Raw genomic sequence first — 23,558 nt, forward strand, 5'->3', positions numbered from 1 at the left:
ATCGCTAATTTGTCCAGGGCATGAAAAATAAATTTTCACACAGTACTGGTGAAGGAATGGTTATAAGCGTAAAACTGACCCTCAAAGGGGAGTGAGTGTTTGAAGCAGGAAGGTTTATTCAATATTTATGGATTGCCAACTGAGTTCATGCACTAAGATGGCAGAAAGTCTGATAGGATTTTTGTGTATATCAAAATAAATAAATACCTTAACCACTATTGATCTTAGCCCTCCCTTAGTAAATCAAGGGGATTGTGCCATTAATTAAAAATTGTGAGGGTTTGCTAATTTTTAAACCTTTAAAAACAGCTGTGGAAAAAGCTCATGCAAACATGAAAATAAATACATCCTGTGCTTCTGTACTTCCTTTCCATCATACTGTGCAGCTTAGGAGTTTCTAGTGTTCTTTAAAAGGAAGCTATTGCCATTTAAAACTACATGCAGTATCTGCTGAATTCTTCCAGTGGTTTTAGAACCAAGCATAGAATCATAGAAGATTAGGATTGGAAGTGATTTCAGGAGGTCATCTAGTCCAAACCCCTGCTCAAAGCAGGACCAACACCAACTAAATCATCCCAGCCAGAGCTTTGTCAAGCCAGGCCTTAAAAACCTCTAAGGATGGAGATTCCACCACCTCCCTAGGTAACCCATTCCAGTGCTTCACCACCCTCCTAGTGAAACAGTGTTTCCTAATATCCAACCTAGACCACCCCCACTGCAACTTGAGACCATTGCTCCTTGTTCGTCTTCTGCCAACAATGAGAACAGCCAAGTTCCATCCTCTTTGGAACCCCACTTCAGGTAGTTGAAGGCTGCTATCAAATCCCCCTTCACTCTTCTCTTCTGCAGACTAAACAAGCCCACTTCCCTCAGCCTCTCCTCATAAGTCATGTGCCCCAGCCCCCTGATCACTTTTGTTGCCCTCCGCTGGACTCTCTCCAATTTGTCCACATCTTTTCTGTAGTGGGGTCCCAGAACTGGACGCAATACTCCAGATATGGCCTCACTAGTGCCGAATAGAGGGGAATAATCACTTCCCTCAATCTGCTGGCAATGCTACTAATGCCATTAGCCTTCTTGGCAACAAGGGCACACTGCTGACCCATATCCAGCTTCTCATCCACTGTAATCCCCAGGTCCTTTGCTGCAGAACTGCGGGTTAGCCAGTTGGTCCCCAGCCTGTAGCGGTGCATGGGATTCTTCCATCCTAAGTGCAGGACTCTAAACTTGTCCTTGTTGAACCTCATCAGATTTCTTTTGGCCCAATCCTCCAATTTGTCTAGGTCACTCTGTACCCTATCCCTGCCCTCCAGCATATCTACCTCTCCCACCAGCTTAGTGTCATCTGCAAACTTGCTAAGGGTGCAATCCATCCCATCGTCCAGATCATTAATAAGATGTTGAACAAAACTGGCCCCAGGACCGACCCTATGTGACATAGTACCTTCAATTGTACGTTTCAATAGCAAATATTTTATTTTCTATATTTCTGACTTGTAAAATACAAAGGATTGATAAAATGCTGTATTTGTGTTGCCAACTCTTGTAATTTTTATCACGAATCTCACAATATTTCATGTTTTTCTTAATGCCCCAGCTCCTAGAGTCATGTAATTGTTACCATTTCAAATTTTGGTTTTTAAAAAATGTTTTTGCCCCTCATGGTTGCAGAAAAAAGTTTGAAAACATGAACCCTATAGACTCAAAAGCCCAGAAGGCAATTAAAAACTCCCAAATTTATGATTTTTAACCCAGTCTCATGAATTTTTGTGTATTAACTTACGGTTTTAGAATGTTGGGAACTGGCAATACGACGTTTTCCAAAATGTAACGGGGACAAGTTAGGTTCTGTGCAAGTGTTAGACTAAGAAATTCTCACCTTCTTTCATGATGTGTTCTACCTGAGCATGCTTAGAGGCATTCTTAAAATGTCATGCATTTTGGGCATATGCCTGATATAGGGTTGTTTTTTGGAGATACTAATCCAAAGAATCTGCTCTCGAGGGTTGGGGTTAGAGAGAATAAAGGAGAGGGCCAGAAACAACATTCTATTCCTGTGGCGCTTTTGTGGCTCACCATATGCAGCACATAATACTGTGATGGTTAGATTTATTTTACTATTGTATGCAACAAGTTTTGTTTCTATGGATATCTTCATGAAGAATCTTCATGAGCGTTAATATCTTGCAGAGATGTAACTTTAATTCCCAATAATCCAGTGGTGGTGACTGGCTGAGAAATAATTTTCTGATCCCATCAAATTGAAAGATTATATTGATTTTCATTGCTCATCTGTCTTGGTTATTTAACTGAACTACACGCATTTTTACGTGATAGTATTTTATATGTGGACCATACTTTTTCTGACAGTTTGCACAGTTTCAGAAAAAACTGAGCAAGTTAGAAGAACAACTCAGTAATGAAATACAAGCCAAAGATGAACTAGAACAGAAGTGCAGGTAAGAGATAGCGGTTTATATTTGGTATATTTATTCCAAACCTTTTTTAATTTTCCATTTTAAAAACTTAAAATACAATTAAAAGCATACTTAAGGGACCCCAGCTCCACTAATGAGATCCCATTTTAAACAGCCAATTTGTTAGCCCCATATGATTACCACTACCTTTAGAACATAACAGTGGCCGTACTGGATCAGACCAATGCTCCATCTAGCCCAGTAGCCTGTCTTCCGACAGTGGTCAGTGACAGATGCATCAGATGGAATGAGAAAAACAGGGCAATTATTGAGTGATCCATCCCATGTAGTCCAGTCCCAGCTTCTGGCAGTCGGAGGTTTAGGGATACCCGGAGCATGGAGTTGCATCCCTGACCACCTTTTTGTTTTGTCTTTAGAGAAGACCACCTCTACTGGACAAATTATTTTTTTCTCAGTGCTTGTGTGGTTGCTTAAAGCAGAATTCACTATAGAAAATTCACGAGACACATCCGCATTATTCTGTTTTTCATTATAACCAATGTTTGCCTTTGTTCTAATATTTGTTTTCATATTTCTCAGGTCTGTTAATGCTCGTTTAGAGAAGACCGTGAAAGAACTAGATGAAGAGGTAAATCAGTTTATTTTCTATTGCACTTATAGCTTAAGTGTTGTTATGTGTGTTAGGTATGTTTACTTTTCTCAGGATACACCAACTTTTAAGTAATAATGGAACTATGGCACAAGAACATGAGTTTATGTTCTACCAGTGTACCCTAGCATAAATGTGCTGCCACTATTGCAATATCTTGGCAAGAGGAGGGTAGAGTGATTCTTACATTATTTAATTGATTCCAGAATCATGTTTACTATGTCCTGTGCCTTAGTTAATAATTTGTAGACACACAGCATTTAAATAAAATGTGTGTGAATTGAATTCCAGTTAAAGATGCAGGGTTGATAGTGTTGAAGGCTGAAATACTCCCTTCATAGAGCAGATAACAGGTCGTGGCAGTTCAAGCATCCCTCTACTGCCCCATCCTTGTGCCTTAATCCTTATGTTCAGGGACCACCTCTGGAGGGAATGACTATAGCTTAGTTGTCATGCCCATTTAATCATTGGTTTTGCTGCTGAGTCTGCCAGTTTTGCTGATGCTGCTTGTTCATTGCATACTTGTTCACTGGAAATGAGACATAAGCCCCCACAATCATTTAACATAGACCATCAACAGAGCCTTCATATGGTAACAGCTTTCGGACACTGCCAGTCTGGAGTGGATTTGCACCAGCCTTTCATCCATTGCTGATCTCCCGACTACCCAGATTCTTTAGAAATAGAATTTTATGACTGTACAGTTATTTGCCAATTGTGTATTGTTCTGCAGTTATATACAAACACAGCTGTTAAGTGTTATGGTGTGTGTATACAGCAAGCAGATGGAATACATTTTTGTGTATTTGTAAGTTAATTGGAATCCATGAGCTATCCTTTATATCTTTAAAGTAATACCATGGTTCTGTGTATTTTATTTGAACTTAACTATAATTATCTCCAGGTAACATCAAGGAAGAATGTAGAATCTGCATTAAGGCAATTAGAAAGAGAGAAGGCTCTTCTTCAGCACAAGAATGCAGAATACCAGCGGAAAGCAGAACATGAAGCAGATAAAAAACGGAATTTGGAAAATGATGGTATGTGGAGCAGAACCTTAAACGTGGTACACGGGGATTTTAACATAAGATAACAGAACTGTTGTTTTGTTGGTAAGATCTGTTTAAAGATTGTGAATCAGTGTGTGATGGAGATAACATGATTATTTTATTATAGTTAACAGTTTGAAAGACCAGCTTGAAGATTTAAAAAGGAGAAATCAGAACTCTCAGATATCAAATGAGAAAATCAATCAGCTACAAAGACAGGCAAGTTGTATTTCTGTGTGTGTGTGTTAATTTAAAGTCATTGTTATAATAGGCTATTGAAGTTCAGGCTTCCTACTTAGCAGAAGAAAATTGCAAGTAGTTACAGAAATTACTCTTTAATATGAAATGTTGGTTTACTAATGTAATGTTTGAAACATTTCCATATTTTTCTTTCCTTCAGTCCATAAATTGTTGATTAATTTGTAATGGAGATGGTCATTTTGCATTTTAATTGTCTAAAATCTGCATTTATTAATCAATAGCTGGATGAAGCCAATGCTTTACTACGCACAGAGTCTGATACTGCAGCCAGGTTAAGGAAGAACCAGACCGAAAGTACAAAGCAAATCCAGCAGTTGGAAGCTAATAATCGAGAATTACAAGATAAAAACTGCATGCTGGAGAATGCTAAACTCAAACTTGAGAAGGACTTCATCAATCTTCAGTCAGCCCTAGAATCTGAAAGAAGAGATCGAAGTCATGGGTCAGAGATTATCAGCGATCTACAAGGTATTACAGTAAATATGTCTACATTGATTCATGTTTCTGAAATACAAAAGAGTATAGTGTAATTATTTGATCTAATTGTAACTAATTTTAATACATTGTCCAAGTCAATTGCATCTTTCCTAAATAAAATGTCATCAGTAGATGTAAAATGTTGCTAATACCTCTGAATCACCTGTTAAATGTGAATGTATTTGTTCTAACTTTTGTAGCTAACTTTTTTCTTTTTATTGCTAACTTTTTTTCTGACTGGTTGATATTTTGGACATTTTTAGGTCGAATATCTAGCCTAGAAGAAGAAGTAAAAAAAGGAAAGAGTACATTAGCCAAAGCAGAAGTGGAGAAGAGACAATTACAAGAGAGGCTCACAGATTTGGAAAAGGTAACTGCACATTTTAACGTAGAATTGGTTTGCAGTATAAAAGGTAGAATATAAAATGATGGTATTAATGGAAACTAAACTTGAGTCAGATTAAAGCTCCATGGTACTTACTTGAATTAGTAACTTTTTTCCCCAAATTTTCTCTTTAAATAATTTTCAGCATGTGTAGGAAATCAATAAATGTATTTTTAAGATAGAGGAATATCTTAGACCAGTGGTTTTCAATCTTTTTTCATTTGTGGACCCCTACAAATTTTTGAATGGAGGTGTGGACCCCTTTGGAAATCTTAGATGTAGTCTGTGGACCCCAATGTATTAGAGGAATTTATTCTTGGTGTTTTACACAGATTGTTTAGAAAGCTCCCTGTGCAACATGTTGAAAGATTGCCCAGAGCAGATTAGATGTTATAGGGATGCTCTATTGTATAGGCTGTATTGTGCACAAGGTTGTTTTAGTCCCCATTGAAAAATCAGAACTTGCTGAAGCGTAGAGCTTTTTTACTTGCTGCGTTATAGAATGCGATTTGCACTATGTTTATTTGCTTTAATAGTTGCTGCCTTTTCTCTATTTGTATGTTTTGTGTTTTTCTCACTTAGATTATAAAGTCTGCTAGTCAGGAACCATGTTATTTTCTTTCTCTGTAAAGTGCCATGTAAAGCTACAGTTCTGTACAAATTTATTTTACTATATTAAATTGTAAAGAAAACAAACTGTTATTCGTAGCATTTAATCAAATCTATGAAAAATTTTCTATTGGTATTAAGTTTTATAAAACCTTGCTTTCACAAATTCTAAATTTTGAACCATATTTAACTTGACATAGTACTCCCTTTTTAGGCCTCAATCCAATAATTTTCTACACACAGGAGTACCATTGCAGCCATGCAGTGCCTCTTTGTGCCCACACTAAATCAATTGCAGGACTGATGTCTTAATTTGTAAGCTCCTTGAACATGGACTATGTCTTCTTCTGTCAGTGTATTGCCTTTTAGTCATGCTCCATAGTACTACTATTCATAACTATTTTAGCCTTAGTTTGCAGTCAAGAATAATTGTTTTGTCAAGTAAGTCAATTTCCTTTTTCCTGTAACTTCAACAGGAGAAGAGCAACATGGAAATAGACATGACATATAAACTCAAGGTTATGCAGCAGAACTTGGAACAAGAAGAAGCTGAACATAAAGCCACAAAAGCACGATTAGCAGACAAAAATAAAATCTATGAATCTATTGAGGAAGCCAAGTCTGAAGCCATGAAAGGTATGCATACAATCTTAATTTTAAAATTATGTAATATATATATACTTCCCCTCAGTGTTTTTGAACATTCTGAGCACGAGGCCATATAAGGGAGTGCTGGGGTTCCTCTACCACCTCAGTTCCTTTCAACTGCTATGCTAATTGGAAATTAACTGCTCTGATCCATTCAGATCCAGGATTTTTTCTCCATTGATAGTACCGTTGATAGTTTTTGTGGTGGTTGTTTTTAGTGTGTAGTGTAATTTAAGTATAGTAATAAGTGTAGATGCTTTTGTAGAGTTGGTAGGTTTGGTTCCGTGTTATGGCAGAACCAAAGAAAAAGAAATGGGATTTAAGAGACATGCTTGGTGCTCATCTGTCTTCCCAGTGTCAGGCAACCATATTAGGTGCCTGAAGTCCTGGGGGGAAGGTCATTCTCCTTCTGTGTGTTTCATTTGCTGGAATTTCATGCCCAGCGCGTTCAAAGAGGGGCAGAATAGACTCAGGTACTTCCTTTAAGGAAGTTCTAGCTGCTAAACCCTCTGGTTCTTGGGTGGTCATCAGATGTGAAGCCTAAGAGACTAGGTTTGGTGCCTGTGGCTTTCTCCAGTAAACAAGCTGCTGAAAGGTTCCAGGATGTCAGGCTCTTCATCAATTCTAACTCCGCATCCTTCTGTTAAAGTTGTCAAGACTTTGAAGCAGTGTTGGTGGGAAAATGGCTGTCTGCTTTCTAAGGATCCTAGACCCACATCCTTGGCTCTGGCTCTATTGGTTCCAAGAAAGAAGGTGAAGAAGAAGATGGTCACTGTTAGCAGTGCCAGATCTTGTACATTAGACTTATTGGATCAGAGACTTATTGGAGACTGATGTGGCCTCTGTGGTTCCGACTCTGAAATCCAAGTTGGTTCTGGGTTCAGCTTTGAAGACCAGAGCTGCAGAGTTGAGTATTTATCTGGATATGGTACTTCCCAGGTCTGTGGGACAGGCTTCAAAGAGTCTCTGATCTGAAAAGGACTTCTACAGTGGTGACTGATGTGCACCTTCCCTTGTCTTAGCATTCCTTGGATCTGAGCAAGGCAGATGGCAATGAGGAAGAGACATGCATCATCCATTCTGCAGTCTGTATCTTCTTCACTTGAAAAAAGAGAAGAGCAGAAGAAAGTGTTTCTCAGTATGCATCTCTGCTTCCTCTCCTAAGTCTACTACAGGATCCCCTGGCAGATCTTTCTCACCTTTTACCTCTCTCCACTTTCCAGTTCCATTGTTCTCTCAGAAGTGTTCCTTAGTGATCCAAAATCAGATCCTCATTTAGAGGAGGATAAAGGAAGAATTAAGAAACCTGATTCATCCCAGTTCACGCCTCTTCGGCCTGTGTTCCCTATCTCCTTTGCTCCTCCTCCTATGGGTAGTCCTTGTCTCCATTCTGTACCACTGCAGAATTTTTTTAATCATCCTCCTTATGGATGGAGACGTGATTTTTCTTCTGATAAGGATCCAGTGGCTCAGCAGTCCTTCGATCTGACAGCTCTGGCTGAAGAGGAGGATGAAGAGATATAGTGCCTGTTATTGAACAAGAGCAAATGGACGTCGATCTTGATTTGTCACCTGAGGTAGATGTGACTTTTGCAGTTTCATGACCTGGTGCATTGCGTGGAATCCACACTGAACCTACCTTCCGTGACTGTGGAGGAAACCTCCCATCCAGTATTCAACATACTTGGGATTACCTCCAGGAATAAGTTATCGCTGTCAATTCTGGATGGTCTTTTACAGCTTACTAAGATTGTTTGGTCAGCTCCTGCTTCCTGTCAGCCTGTTGCCAAAAAAAGATGGCAAACTGTATTGGATCCCTCATTAGGGGTTTTCTTGTTTTCGTAGATCCTGTGTCTAATTTGCTGGTTGTGGCTGCTGCCAAAAACAGACTTTGGTCAGGCCAAGTCCTCTCCAGTCTTGCTGACGGAGGGGAAAAGATTGATACCTTTCGGGGAGAGGTGTTTTTTTCCCTCTTCCCTTGTTGTTAAGGTGGTTCATTGCCATGTGATGTTGGCCTATTATCAGTTCCATCTATGGGAGAAGGTGACTCTGTATGTTCAAGATTTGCCAGATGATAAAAGAAGGCTGGCAAATGCTATTTTGACTGAGGGACAAAATGTGGCAAAGCATGGTCTCAGGGTGGTGTTTGATGTTTTAGATTCTTCCGCCAGAGTATTGGCATCTGGCTTTTGTCCCCTTTGCATTCAAATTGCTCATTTTTTTCAAATTGATCGTTTTCCTCCTCCATGCTGCCTGAGTACCAGCAGGGGAATAACTGAGGGCACAGGCACTGACTTTTCCTTTTCCCCAGGGGTGCTCTATCCCGCCCCGCCCTGCGGCCCTGCCCCCACTCTGTCCCTTCCCCCATGCCCCGCCTTCACTCTGCCTCTTCCTGCTCCTGCTCTGCCCTCTCCCCTGAGTCCCTGTCCTCACTCGGCCCCCTCCCCAAGGCCCCCGTCCACTGGCCGCTCTCCACCCTTCCCCAAACCCCTCCCTGAGCTGCCAAACAGCTGTTTGATGGTGGCACTGGCCTCCATCAGCTGTTTGGCAGCAGCACCACCTCCCCTCCCCATCAGCTGATGAGCGGGAGTGGCAAATAGCTGTGGCTGGTGAGTGCTGAGCACCCACTATTTTTTTCAGCGCCTATGACTGAGAGCTCAGGAGAGACAGGCTCCCTGATCTCAGTTCCAGTGTCCAGCCCCAACCTGGACCAGAGTAGCTGGGAAAAGCCATTCCAGGGAAGTCTGGCATCTCCTTTGTAGTCCTGAGCTGGAGCACGCTCAGTTGCTCTGTGGGGATGGAGCATATGCAGGCTGATGTACATTAGGAGCTGTGAGATGCTCAAGCACACTCATTCAGGATGGACTCTTTGGAGATTTTAGCTGCCAAAATTGAAGTCTCTACTTAGTATATATGAGCTGTGATTTTTCAAAGGCTTATTATGTGGCCAAATTTGGGTATATTTTCACAGGAATGGCACGTAGAATAGGATGGCAGAAGTTCAAATTGTTCAGCAAGCTGATGCCCAGCTGAACCACCTGGTATTAGTGAATCACCATTGTGCTTACTGCTCATGTTAAAAAAAAGTCTAGTGAGCGTTTTTTTGTTTTGTTTTTTTTAACAGCTCTAGTACCTCCATGCTTTTGAGCAGTGATTTGAAATTGGCAGGGGCACTGCCTGTGTGGCCCAGACCTGAAGAAGAGCTGTATATAAGCGCAAAAGCTTGTCTCACCAACAGAAGTTGGTCCTGTAAAAGATATTAAGTCACTCAGCTTTATGTGTCTCATAATTTTATCATCAGTTTCAGTCGTGCCATCTAGTACCTTTCATCCCACAGGAATCCAAAGTATGTTCAATTGTATGCACAGCTAGGCACCTAAATAAGTGTTGTTATTTTCAGTAGGGCTGAGCACCCACAACTCTTACCGACTTCACATTTAAATTCTTTTATTTCACAGAAATGGAAAAGAAGTTGTTGGAGGAGAGATCTTCAAAGCAAAAAGTAGAAAATGGCTTGTTAGAAATTGAAAAGCGGTGTTCTATGTTGGACTGTGATCTCAAACAGTCGCAACAGAAAATAAATGAGCTGCTTAAACAAAAGGATAAACTAAATGAAGATGTAAGTAGCAATTATATAAGTAATCTGAATTGGAACCTTTTGGATATTGTAAAATTTGCTCCAGTTTTAAAAGTATTAAAGTTTCCTGATTATGGGCAGTATCTGTAAATCTTTACAAATGAAAATAATAGTAAGTATATCCCCACACTCACTTCTGTAGGTTGCAGGAAGGCTTCCTTAGAGTGTAAAGTTTCATTTTTTGAAGTTTTTCAACATTGTGACAAACTGAGAAAAATTTGTTATGTGGAATGTAAAATTCTCGAATTTTAGGGTTAAAAACTTGATTATTCTACTTAGAGATAATTTTAGCTACAGAATAATCTTTACATCCAAAAAAGACATGTTTGTGCTGTACAGTAGTTCATAGTTAATACGATAAAAACAATAGAGAATCAGTGAAAGTGTAGATGTTGTTTTGAGAGTTCCTTACTGTATGAGTCTGTAAAATTCCTCTGATGTAACAAAAAAAAAATATTTATTTTTCAGGTTAAAAACTTGACATTAAAAATAGAACAGGAAACACAAAAGCGCTGCCTCACGCAGAATGATCTGAAGATGCAAACACAACAAGTCAACACATTGAAAATGTCAGAGAAACAGCTAAAACAAGAGAATAACCATCTCCTGGAAATCAAACTGAGCTTGGAAAAGCAAAATAATGAACTCCGCAAGTAAGTAGAGCTGCATCACAGATTTACTTAATTCTTTAATTTTAAAAATTCAATTGCATTTTTATCTTATCTTATGCAAAATTTGAGAGCCATGTGTATATAAAATCCTGACTATACAAAATCAACCATATCCTAGACACTCCAGATGGTTGTTTGCTATTGTTTATGCTGTAGTAGTATCTAATGGTCCTGGTAGAGATTGGGGCCTTATTGTAATAGGCTCTGTATAAACACATACTAAGAAATGGTTGCTTCCCCAAAGAGCTTACAAAAAAGAAAAAAAATTCCTGACCACATGAGTTACACCTGTAGATTCAATAGAAAGCTACTCTGAAATGCTGTTTTCAAAAAAATAGATTGTGTGAAGACATAAAGGAACATGTTAGGATTTGAGATAAATGAAAAGCTGATTAGAATTAGCTTTCCCTGAGAGTCTACATTGGAATCAGACTAAAATGATTGCACACTTCTAAATTTGCATCTAAAAATGAGATGATAGTCTTAGCACTTAGTAACTTCATCTTCAGTGTGACTTACAAACACTAATCAGTTACCACTAATTAAAATAAATATTTTATGATGATACTAAAAAAACAAATTGGGAAGGGGAGTTTGTTTCATATGAGATTTGTTCTCTGTAATTATCAATTTTATGTTTTCTGGAGCAAGAATGGTCTTGTGGCTGAAAAGGCAAGACTAATATAGGTGTTAGAAAGATCTCATTTTTGTTCCATCTGTAAAATGATAGTTTATGTGGAGGCTCTTTTGGTCTAATTCACTACCATTGGTAAAGCACTCTTGAGGTCCTCTGATGGAAGAAGTGCAAAGTATTACTATTATCATTCATATGTGCTGACTAGTGATTGAATGAATTGCTTTAATAATGGGTGTGTTTAAAAAAATCTGCACTATGAAGAACACTAAATTAAGGTTCAAGGTCCATCTTGCGACTCTGACTGCCTGAGGTTCTGGAGCTCGGATTGTCACTTTATTGATGTCCTATATGGAGATGAGCGAAAAGGCCAATGACTATTCGCTTTAGTAATGTCTCTTGTTGGCTAGCCCGTGTAACAGTATTGTCAGTTTAAAAGGGTGTTCTTTCCAGATCAGAAGAGAGCACAGTATTCATAGCTGTCCAGGCAGAATAGGGGAACAAGAGAGACCTTGGGGGACAGGGGATCCCTCAGGATTTGGTATAGAAGACCATACTTTGATCAGGGGATGCTAAGATATAAAAGAGTTTTATAGATGTGTGTGCATGCACACAGCCTTCTGTGCTTATGTAGTTGTTTGGAATATCTTCACAAATTTTGCTTACAAGCACTGTTTTTTGACTTTACAGAGAACGTCAGGATGCAGATGGACAAATGAAAGAGCTTCAAGACCAGCTTGAAGCTGAACAATATTTCTCAGTATGTATTTTAGTTTTTGTTTTACCAATCCAGTCTTTAAGGAGCAGAAACAGTACCATCTAAGTTAGATGAACAGTTGCATCTCAGATAGTGACTTGCAAATATTTTTAATGAACAGTCTGCAAACATTCATGTAGTCTGAAATTTGTTCACATAAACTACCCTGCACGTACTTGTGGAAAAGTAGGATCTGTCACAACAGTGCATAAACAGAAAGAAAAAGATTCAATTTGTCGTGTAATTAAATGACTTATTTGCCAGCTTAACATAAGAAAAATCTTTATAAAAAGATGTATTTCTGTGGGAGATCAACTTTGTACATGAACAAATAAATAATTCTTGATTGTTAGTTATGTTTCCATCAAATGGACATGATAGCTTATGCAGAATTGTCTTAATAGTTATAGATTTGGAAAAACTGCTTTTTCAAAACCTCTCTAAAAACAAATTTCTAAAGTATTTTTAATGAGTTATGTTGCAATACAAAAAAAAACACTTTGAAAAAGCATGAACGTGGTGTATGTGGATTTATAAATTGTACATGCATACATACTTTCGAACTTCTAATCATTGTGTGAGGATAGCACACCACATTTATGGAGAAATGTATTGGTGGCTGGGGGGATTTCGATGGGTTCTCTTTTCCCCACTAGCTGGGTTTCAGGAGGGTGAGGATGATGGAGGTTCTTTGAGAGGGTGCATTCATTGAAGGTGAAATAAACAGTTTTGGGAAGTATTGCTGCCTTAAGCCAGGTCTAGGAGAGACAAGACGCTGCTGTGCTTGGCCTCTTGCTGTATTAAAGGATTTTTGATTTAAGATGGTCTTGTCTCATTCATTCAGATACCTCATAAGCTAGAATATGCAAGTCCTTTTTCTTTCCTTTCCTTTGTTTAAAAATCTAGACTTTGTACAAGACCCAAGTTCGTGAGCTTAAAGAGGAATGTGAAGAAAAGACCAAACTTTGTAAAGAAATGCAGCAAAAGATACAGGAGTTACAAGATGAGAGGTGAGGATTTGCCACTTATTTGTATATGTACAGAAAATCAGGATATTTACTTCAGTTGGAAAAGGTTTTCATTTAGTCTTTGAACTAATTATTTTTCAATAATTTGCAGAGACTCCTTGGCTGCACAACTTGAGATAACTTTGACAAAAGCTGATTCAGAGCAACTTGCTCGCTCCATTGCTGAAGAACAGTACTCAGATTTGGAAAAAGAGAAGATCATGAAAGAATTGGAGATTAAAGAGATGATGGCTAGGCATAAGCAGGAACTTACTGAGAAAGATGCTACCATAGGATCGGTGAGTAATCTGCGTTATAACTCCTGTCATATATTTTTGTGCATGCTAAAAGTTCTTTAATCATTATAACAAAGATACATTTGGAGGCTTATAGAAATACACAGCTTGAAAGATTTTTAGATTTTTGTTAAAGTAGACTAGAGGAAAGCAGTATGAGATCATGAATTTCTTTTTTTAAAAGCCATTACATGGTTAATATTGTTTAATTGAAATTTAGAAATCATTACAAATACCGAGAAACATTTTCCGTTTACATATTTTTCATATCTGGATGAAAAAATAGTTATTTCCATACTTTGGACCTATGGAAACAAAACTGAGAATGTATGTATAAGCAGTTGTATATAAAAATCTGTGTATGATGATACAGTTTATGTTGCTATAATCAAGGTTATGTCATGTTTTCCATTCTAAATCATATTTTTTCAGATGTGTGTAGTTTGGACATAAAAATTCCTAGTTGTTCTGAAACATGACGTCCTAGGAGATGGTTCCTTTGGCTAGAAGGGGTTTGTGGCTGGAGGGATTCTGCAGCGGTTGGCTCCAGGGCTGCCTGAGCAGCTCGGGCAGCCTCTTGGCCAGCCACACTGGCCGCTGCTTGGGCACTCTCGGCTCACCGTGTCCCCACCCCCCACAGCAACAGTAGTTTGGGTGTGGGAGGGGCTCAGGGCTGTGGCAGGGGGTTGGGGTGTGGGGCGGTGCTTACCTCTGCAGGGCTCCCTGGAACTGGTCGGCATGTCCCTGCAGGTCCTAGGCGGAGGGGTCAGGGGGCGCTGCGTGCTGCCCCTGCCTGCAGGCACTGCCCATGCAGCTCTCATTGGAGCTGCTCAGGGAGCCTGCCAGCCCCACCAACCCTCCCCCGCAGCACCCATGGCGCTCCCGGGCTGTTTCCCCTTCCTCTCCCCCCCTCCCCTGCCCCCAGAGCACCTACAGCCCCCTGGCCCAAGTTTTTTTTAGGGGTATATTGTATAAGTCATGGACAGGTCACAGGCCTTGAATTTTTGTTTACTGTCTGTGACCTGTCCATGACTTTTACTAAAAATACCAGTGACTAAAACATAGGCTTAGTTATAAACAGCCTAGGAAGAATTCAGATCTATTAGCTAGTTCCAGAGAGAAGATCCAGGCCTGCCAATTCTATATCCCCTGATCCTAATGTGCTAAACACATAGATATAGGTCACTCTCTGCCCTTCGGGCCCTCTAGAAAGCAAGAAGCAGCTGGAACTGCCAGCACTCTCAATTAAGAACTTGCTTTCTTGCAGTGTCTCATTAATTCTTAGTCACATCCCAAAATGTGGAGCTATACCCACTTCATCTCTGTTAATCAGTAGGCATGTGGTCTGCTGTTTATTCCATCATTAACTGGCATCACTACCTCTTTTCCTTCCTTGAAATGTTTCTTCATTTTTCAACCTCTGGGCTTCCACACACATTTTCTGGATCTCCACTTCCACTGTGTTCCTCACATGGGTCTCTCCTTTCCCCTCACCTGCCCTTCATATTACCCAAACCTTCTGTACTTCAGTTCCATCACCTCTCTCCAGCTCTCACAGATCATTATCTAAAATCTACCTCCTCCTCCACATTTCTGAAATCTGAATTAACCCTGATTATTCATAACCATATGCTCTTCTGTCCCTACCAGTCTTAAACTTAACCCTCTCCTTCAATTGTCTATGGAATGTCTGCTCTGTCTTGCAAGAAATTCACGTCAGTGTATGATTATCTTCAGCTCTGTGCTCTTGCTTTTCTGACTCAGCTTATATTCCTGCCCTCTTTCAGCAGACTCTTCTTTAGTTCCTTTTCATTCTAAATATTTGCTGCAGTGAGCTCCTTTCCCCCTCTTCAATCCCAAGTTTCTCAACTCCATATAGCACTTAAACCTGCACATTCTCTGCTTTGAAGTCTCTCGCCTCCAGATGGCTGTAATTTTTCATGTATTCTGCCAAGTCCTGAGCTTGTTAGTGTCTTGATTTTGATGGCAGACTCTTCCTGTTCCTTTTTTACATATCTCACAATCTTTACAACATTTTTCATTTAGCTCCCCTCTCTCTCCTCCACACCCCCGCTCCCTCACATACCTTTGCTTGGTCACTCTCTCCTCTGTGCCTCCCATTTCTCTTCCTGCTTCAAATCCTCTATTCTTTTACCATGGTCTCATTCTGATGTATTTTCGTTCTTTTTAAGTAATCAAATAAATCTGTTGCATTACTTTTTGTTGTGTGGTAACATATACTTAATTTTTTTTTTAAGCTGGAGGAAGCCAATAGGACACTAACTAGTGATGTGGCTAATCTTGCTAATGAGAAAGAAGAACTGAATAATAAACTGAAAGAAGTCCAAGAACGTGAGTTTTCACTGCACAACTTGAATTTAATTTGAAAATGCTTTCGTTCTCAAAAAGTGTACCACTTAATGCTCTAATTAGCCATTACAGATTTCTTATTACCTTGTTGCAGAAATTGCAAGGCTAAAAGAGGAAGAAACAAATATAACAATTATTAAAACTCAGTTTGAGAAGCAGTTGTTGAATGAGAGAACACTGAAAACTCAGGTACGTATAAAAGAATGAGCAGATGATCATGATAATTGGAATAATATACTGTTCATGCAGCAGATAGCATTTTTAAATGGAATAATTGCTTTCTGTTATAAACCAGCTGTATGCACTCATTGAAGCCTGGACACAATTTTTATATCCTCAGAGCTTTTTGCTAAACCAGATTACTTTAGGAAAACTTGCACATCTTGGGTGCAGACCTGTAATGTAGATGCATGGTGCTTGAATAAAACAGTTTGACCAAGTGTGATTTAGCCCAGTATAAATCCCTAATCCCGATAAATCCTTTATTTTGATTCAGAGAAGCTAGTTTTGACATGTATTTTTGTTTATGACATAGTTTGATTAAATTACATTGTTAGCAACTCTGAATTACCTTCCTCTGTGTTTTTCATCTTTCCCTGAAGCATCTGGTAATAAACTCTTCTAAAGTTTGGATACTAGACTTTGTGTCAGATTTTGTGCTCCTGCATTGTGCTCGAGGCATCCTAGAGGCATATTAGACATTCCAATTCAGAGTTGTATTTGGCTTCTAACTAACTGGGCTATCTAAAGAAAGTATGTAAAAGAACAAAAGTACTTTGTTCCAGAGTGAAATGTCATTATCGTTTTTACAATACTTGATTCATCCACAGAATTAAATTGGTATTTTATTTAGATGGAAATGCACAAATATTTTTGAATTCATTGGTAAAGTATTTTAATAGAGGCTAATCATGGGTTGGAGAGATGACATTATTTGTACCTGTTGTTTACCTATGGGGGCTTTATTGTATTTCTGTGTTTTTGTTTTGTTTTAAGGCGGTAAACAAGTTGGCTGAGATCATGAATCGGAAGGATCCAGTCAAACGTGGAGCTGACACTGATGTGCGGAGGAAAGAAAAGGAGAATAGGAAACTGCATATGGAACTGAAATCTGAACGTGAAAAGTTAACCCAGATGATGATTAAATATCAGAAGGAGATCAATGAAATGCAGGCAGTAAGAAGTGAATTTGCAGCAATAAATAGCAATAAAATGTTCTTAAATTTGTTCAAGCAATTGAAACAGAGTTTAAAATTATTCCAAGATGTCATATTTATTATGCATACATTTTCCATATCTTAGGGATGACACAGCTAAAGAAATTAAATAGTTGTGTATTTCAAGATTGGTTATAAAGTCCTCATTTCACCAAGAAAATACTATAAAAATAAGAAATAATAGAGTACAACAGTAATACTAAAAGGCAAACCTTTTCAAATCATTTTCACAGCAAATAGCCGAGGAGAGCCAGATACGAATCGAACTGCAGATGACACTTGACAGCAAGGATAGCGACATTGAACAACTTCGCTCACAGCTCCAGTCAATACATATTGGCCTAGACTGCAGCAGCATAGGCAGTGGACCTGGGGATGCTGAGGCAGATGATGGATTCCCTGGTATGATATTTTTTTTATTAATATTCCTATCTTTATCAGTTTCATAGTGTTTTATCGTGGAAATCAAAGCATTAAACGACATTCTTATGCTTCCGTGACTTCCTTGCTTTTTCTGTACTTCCTTGTACCTTTTCAGTAATCTGATAGCACTTAATATCCATGCACTAACTGACACTATCTTTATTTTGACTATACTTAGTTCTTTCTTCTTAAGTTGTTTTTAAAAAGTTCATTTCAATTGTTTAAGAATTAAAAATTACATTTTGTTTCTCATTCGAACTAACAATTGTTTTTTTCTCTTAATTGATATGTTCATTTTGTAAATACTGTATTAAATGATAAAATGTAAAAACTAATATTCTGTTTTTAGTGATTCTGTTTTAACTTTTCTGTCCTTTTTCCTCCTTTGTGCTGGGTGTTTAGTCCATATCACTCAATCTCACACTATGGAGTCCATGTCTCTTACCTACCAGCATTCTTCTACCTCTGTCAGTATTGCCACTAAACCTTCCAGTTCTCACATGCTTCTCGACTCTGATTCTGACTCAGAGGAAGAACCTTTGTCTTGTGTACACATCCCTTCAGAACCTGATAGCACAGGTGACATCCCTGAAACCATTTGGTGCACTTACGTTTTGTTTTAACTTTGTCCTTTTGGCCTTTTTTATAACTAACACCATTAATATACTATTGACAAAAGCACTGGAAGTACAAGTTGTAATCCAGAACACACTAAAGAGAATGTTGCATGAACAAAGAATTGGCCTGGTTTTTTTTCTAAATGTTCATTGTTTGCAACCAAATCAGACCTATAGTTTAAAAACAATCATTTTGTAGAAATATTTTGTAAGGTGATTTTATTGCCCTATGTTCAAAGTAGTCTCTATCTAGTGTCTGTGCCTAACTTTATGCACCTCAAAGTTTTTGGGTATCCAAAACCTTGTCTATTTGTTCCAGTTGAGCAGTTAATTACTCCAGTTAAATAATTGAATATCTAGCCATTCACTTTGTGAGTACAGATACTACTTGCCTGTGCAAATCCAATTTTGGCCTACCCAAATTCTTTGCATAAAGTTGGATGTCACATGACTAAGACACAAAAAACGTGGAGGCTGTTTTTGAAAAATTGGTCCCTAATACATAAGATTTGCGTGTTCATTATGGATCCTTGTCAGCATAAAAGGCAGTAGCAAGTTATCAAAATTTACTTTTCCAGCAGCAAGAAGAAAATAATTATTTGCGGCTTTGGTGAAAGATAGCTCTTTTTATAAACATACAATTAGTTCAAAATACATAATATATGTGAATATACACATACTCTATGGATTAGCCCTCCTAGTACTAAAGTGAGGGTTTTTTTTACCATAGTGACATCTAATATTTGACTAAAGATTTATTTGATTATGGAGCTGTTTATTTGATTAACTTTCAACATAAGGATAAATATTAGTTTGGAATATTGTCAGCACACTTATGTAAGGACAAAAGTAGATTCTTTATGTTCTGGTGCTCCTTATAAAAGAAACACAAACTAGATTTTGGTCTCTTTCTAGCTGCTGTTATAATCACTATACTTTTATCCTGGGACCCTTGTCAGATCAGTAGGGTTTTCAGAGTTCAGGCCAAATTAGGGTGTCTTTAAGAAATGTTTAATTACATACTGACTTCGGTAAATCACATCTGTTGCCTTTCTGATAAGAAGGCACGGCTGGGACATTGCCCTGTTAAAATAAAACATGGTTCATGTCCATTGAGCATACAGGCAAATCTCAGCTGTCAGCAGGGGGATTTTCTAGGAAATATGTTCTCTTCTGTCTTGTCCCTGCTCCCAGACTAAGGATGCAGTTTAAGAGAAGAGAGACTAGATTCTCATATTTCTGCTACTGGGCAACATGCTCTAGGGATACACAACAACAGAAGCAGGTGAATGCTTATGCAGCTCCACTGACAGAGCTTTTTTAAACTCCTTGAGCAGTTCTTGATGGGACCCAGCCAAACCCAGTTTCTCCTCCCAATTCCTTTCCCTGGAGGTGGCTGAATATTTTTCAGCAGCAGCTTTTCTTCTATCCCTGTTTGTGGAAACAGTTATGGAGGGAGAGCATTTAGCCATTATTGGGGTGGAGCCAGTTTTAGCAGCAAATCCAATGAAGAGTATTTAAACTATGCAGCTGCACTGACAGTGGGTAAGGGACAACTGCCTGTCACTTTTTCTGTTCTCTTAGTAGAGAATAACCCCCAGAAGCAGTAAAATGGGAGATTCACCTTCTATCTTGTTACTGGTGAGAAAGCTGTAGTGATTTACACAGGATCAGAGGAAAAAGTGTAGAGCAAGGAGTTCTAATTATAATGCCAAAACTCTTGTGATTTAGCTATTGCTGTTACTCAGGAAAATAGTTAATTTTATTTATAACCCACCACAACTCCCACAGTAAATCAATAAATTTCCTCAAATATTAAATTTAACTTAATGGAGATATCCTATCTCCCAGAACTGGATGGGACCTTGAAAGGTCATTGAGTCCAGCCCCCTGCCTTCACTAGCAGGCCCAAGTACTGATTTTGCCCCAGATCCCTAAGTGGCCCCCTCAAGGATTGAACTCACAACCCTGGGTTTAGCAGGCCAATGCTCAAACCACTGAGTTATCCCTCCCCCTATTTGTAGAATAAAAGTATATATGTAGTATGTATTAAATACAAACTTTAATATACGGGCTTTAAAATATGTATTTGCTTATGTGTATTCATATTTAGAAGGTTTTTATTCCCTCTAAAACTGAATGTTGTGTATTCTGTACTAATGTCTTCACACAAGCAATTTTAGTGGCTGGAGGCTGATAGTTAAATAATTATAGGCATTTAAAATCATAAATGTCTTTGTCTTATTTTTACTAAAGAGAATGTATGTGTGATAGCATAATTTTATAGTGAGACATTGGCTCTTTTTTCTTAGTCTGAATTACTAGTTTTTGAGTGGCATTATTTGCTAGTATTGGCTGTGCAATACAGCTTTTTGTCCTTGAAAAATCTGCTGTGATAAATGTTGCAAGGCATTTTGCTTATCAGGTTATGGTATTTGTATGTCTGCCTTATTCTTCCTAAAAAAAGGCTGTTTCATATGCATGGTGGTCTCAGATGAATGTGTGTTGTTTAAATACTTACTTTAATATTTATTTGCAGAATCGAGATTAGAGGGTTGGTTATCACTACCTGTCCGAAATAACACTAAGAAATTTGGGTGGGTGAAAAAGGTGAGAAATATAAATCGTTGACCTCTATTTAACAGATTTGCTGGATTTTATATTAGTTGCATCTTTTTAAAGACGTGTGACTTCTTTCCTACATATATGTTCTTAATCAGTCTTGAAGATAGTACGTGCACAAATCACTATTGATAGGTCTGAGTCTGTTATGTCAGGATACAGATGGAAGTAGACATTTTTTACGCACCTGCGGCTTACTGTTTGGTTATCTAGCAGTGAGGAGTCTGAACAGGATCCTAAGTCTATAAACTGACATATCCAAGGGCAGATGCCCTTGATAAGGGAAGAAGAGATGAGTTCAGATGTTTCCCTCTTCCTACCGGCATCACCTCCATTTTGCCTTGGTTCAACTTTAGTCAACTGCTCGTCATCTAGGTGCTGATCCCAACAACACACTAGGATAGGTAGGAGATAAAGAACTGGATGTCTTCCCTGAACTGATGGTGTTTCAGCCTGTGGTGTATCTCAAGCTTCCTTGATGTCTTTTTTTTTTTTTTAACACAGAACAGGTATAGCATAGGTGATGGTGGTGTCAGCTCTCTCTACCTACTCTACCAACCTGCCTATTCTGGACAACTTTTTGGGTGGGAGGTTTTCTCTTATCTGCTCAGTCTTTGGCTCCTTTATTGAGACTACCAACAAATGTGCTAACTGTGGTGATTTTTGTGAAGGGGACACCTGTTCACTGTGTACAGGACCAATCTGAGTCAAAATTAAGCTAGCAACATAGAAATCAAAGGCTTTGTATCCTGTTAGCAGTTCTATTGGGTTCCATTCCTTTCATCTTTTTAAAATAGGCGTTTAAAAATAAAGAGGTCGTTTGTTCCCAAATTATCACAATTTTATGTCATTGTGCTCAAATTGTAGACCCAAACTACCATTCTATTATTGACTATTTAATAATTAAATTATGAAATAATGTTATGAAAGTATTTGACTTGACAGAAATAAATACTTGAGATAAAGCCTGTATTTTAAGAACTATGTTAATACCTGTGTATCTTTTTTAACAGTATGTAATTGTAAGCAGTAAGAAGATTCTGTTCTATGATAGCGAACAAGATAAAGAACATTCTAACCCCTACATGGTGTTAGATATTGAGTAAGTATTATTACAGGAGATTGTGGTATACATGACTTTGTTAACTTTCAGGTGAACATTAGCAGATGGCTTGAAAAGAAGACAACTTTAGAAAATATTTTTGAGAGCTAATAGTGACACTGTTGTCATATGTTATTTAAACTACAGTTTGAGGTCAGTCAGTGTATGTCTGACTACCTTCTTGGCTGACACACTGGGATCTAGAGACCTCCAGAACTAAGAGCTTGAGGAGCTATAGCTTGAACTGAGGAGCTATAGCTTGAACTAAAGAGCCAAAACTTTATAGCTGGGGGCTGTAATAACTCATATCCTCTGCAGATTGGCACAGAGTGGGGAAACTGTATCACACACTCGGCTGTAGGTTGCAAGTGCAGTACATAAACATAAGAATGGCCATACTGGGTCAGATCAATGTTCCATCTAGCCCAATATCCTATCTTCCAACAATGGCCAATGCCAGATGTTTCATAAAGAATGAAGAGAACAGGCAATCATTGATTGATCCATCCCCTGTTATCCATTCCCAGTTTCTGGCAAACAGAAGCAAGCAACACTCAGAGCATATGGTTGCATCCTTGATCATCTTGGCTAATAGCCATTGATGGACCGATCTTCCATGAACTTACCTGATTCTTTTTTGAACCCCATTATAGTTTTGGCCTTCACCGCCTCCCCTGGCAATGAGTTCCACAGATTGACTGTCCATTATGTGAAGAAATACTCCTTTTGTTTGTTTTAAACCTGCTGCCTATTAATTTCATTGCATGACCCCTGGTTCTTGTGTTATGTGAAGGAGTAAATAACGCTTCCTTATTCACTTTCTCCATGCCCGTCAAGATTTTATAGACCTCTATCATATCACCTCTTTTCCAAGCTGAAAAGTCCCAGTCTTTTTAATCTCTCCTCATATGGAAGCTGTTCCATACCCCTAATAATTTTTGTTGTCCTTCTCTCTTCCTTTTCCCATTCTAATATATCTTTTTTGAGATGGGTGACCAGAATTGCGCGGTATTCTAGGTGTGGGTGTACCGTCAATGTATACAAAGGCAATATGACATTTTCAGTCTTATTATCTAATCCTTTCTTAGTGGTTCCTAACATTCTGCTTAACAAGTGCAGAATGCAGCTATTCAGATTTAATTTGGCTCTTGTCGCTATGTGGTTTAAGGGTTGGAGATTGATATGCAGAGTTGGGAACAGGAGTTGAATAAAGTGGATTTAGAATTTTGTTTGCTGGCAATCTTTACATCACATTGATGTACCTTATTAGCTAAGATACAATACAATTCCGTAATTAATTGTATATATTAAATCAGTACATATAATAATTAGATATAACTCTAATATCAAATTTATTTTTTGCTTTATTTTATTTCTTTGAAATCTACTTCTACAGCAAATTGTTCCATGTCCGGCCAGTCACACAGACCGATGTGTACAGAGCAGATTCCAAAGAGATTCCTAGGATATTCCAGGTATGTAGTTATAAATTAGTGTTTTTAGAAAAATAAACTGGTAAAATTCCTTATGCAAATAAATGCAAGATGCTTCAAAAATATATTTTTTTTAATTAAAGAAGGCACAAGTACAAATGAGAAAAGTAGATCATATAAATTGTCAGAAAATCTAACCTACTCTAATTTGTATTCCTGAATTTTTGCTAACTAAATAATTGCCCTTTTCCTACAC

At 38.3% G+C, this 23,558-nt stretch overlaps 1 protein-coding gene across 8 annotated transcripts in view; it reads left to right on the plus strand.

Annotated features, from left to right (window-relative positions):
- The window catches only part of ROCK2 (Rho associated coiled-coil containing protein kinase 2), a 157,229-nt gene that overhangs the window by 114,764 nt on the left and 18,907 nt on the right, over positions 1 to 23,558 (plus strand). For 5 of the 8 annotated variants that reach the window (XR_010599429.1, XM_005293112.5, XM_005293114.5 and 2 more), the window contains 20 exons: positions 2,371 to 2,459; positions 3,018 to 3,066; positions 3,992 to 4,127; positions 4,264 to 4,355; positions 4,619 to 4,865; positions 5,138 to 5,244; positions 6,345 to 6,504; positions 9,975 to 10,135; positions 10,622 to 10,806; positions 12,149 to 12,218; positions 13,122 to 13,225; positions 13,335 to 13,521; positions 15,777 to 15,870; positions 15,983 to 16,077; positions 16,885 to 17,064; positions 17,339 to 17,507; positions 17,931 to 18,107; positions 20,685 to 20,755; positions 21,781 to 21,869; positions 23,266 to 23,344. Coding sequence is in view for 7 of the 8 variants with exons in the window: in XM_005293112.5 (XP_005293169.1) it covers positions 2,371 to 2,459; positions 3,018 to 3,066; positions 3,992 to 4,127; positions 4,264 to 4,355; positions 4,619 to 4,865; positions 5,138 to 5,244; positions 6,345 to 6,504; positions 9,975 to 10,135; positions 10,622 to 10,806; positions 12,149 to 12,218; positions 13,122 to 13,225; positions 13,335 to 13,521; positions 15,777 to 15,870; positions 15,983 to 16,077; positions 16,885 to 17,064; positions 17,339 to 17,507; positions 17,931 to 18,107; positions 20,685 to 20,755; positions 21,781 to 21,869; positions 23,266 to 23,344 (2,541 nt within the window). In the remaining variant the exon portion in view is untranslated. The remainder of the gene's footprint in view (positions 1 to 2,370; positions 2,460 to 3,017; positions 3,067 to 3,991; positions 4,128 to 4,263; positions 4,356 to 4,618; positions 4,866 to 5,137; positions 5,245 to 6,344; positions 6,505 to 9,974; positions 10,136 to 10,621; positions 10,807 to 12,148; positions 12,219 to 13,121; positions 13,226 to 13,334; positions 13,522 to 15,776; positions 15,871 to 15,982; positions 16,078 to 16,884; positions 17,065 to 17,338; positions 17,508 to 17,930; positions 18,108 to 20,684; positions 20,756 to 21,780; positions 21,870 to 23,265; positions 23,345 to 23,558) is intronic. The other 3 variants (XM_005293115.5, XM_065587702.1, XM_065587701.1) reach the window with 1 other exon arrangement.

The sequence above is a fragment of the Chrysemys picta genome, chromosome 3 (genome assembly GCF_011386835.1).
Source record: "Chrysemys picta bellii isolate R12L10 chromosome 3, ASM1138683v2, whole genome shotgun sequence".
Classification (NCBI taxonomy): domain Eukaryota; kingdom Metazoa; phylum Chordata; order Testudines; family Emydidae; genus Chrysemys; species Chrysemys picta.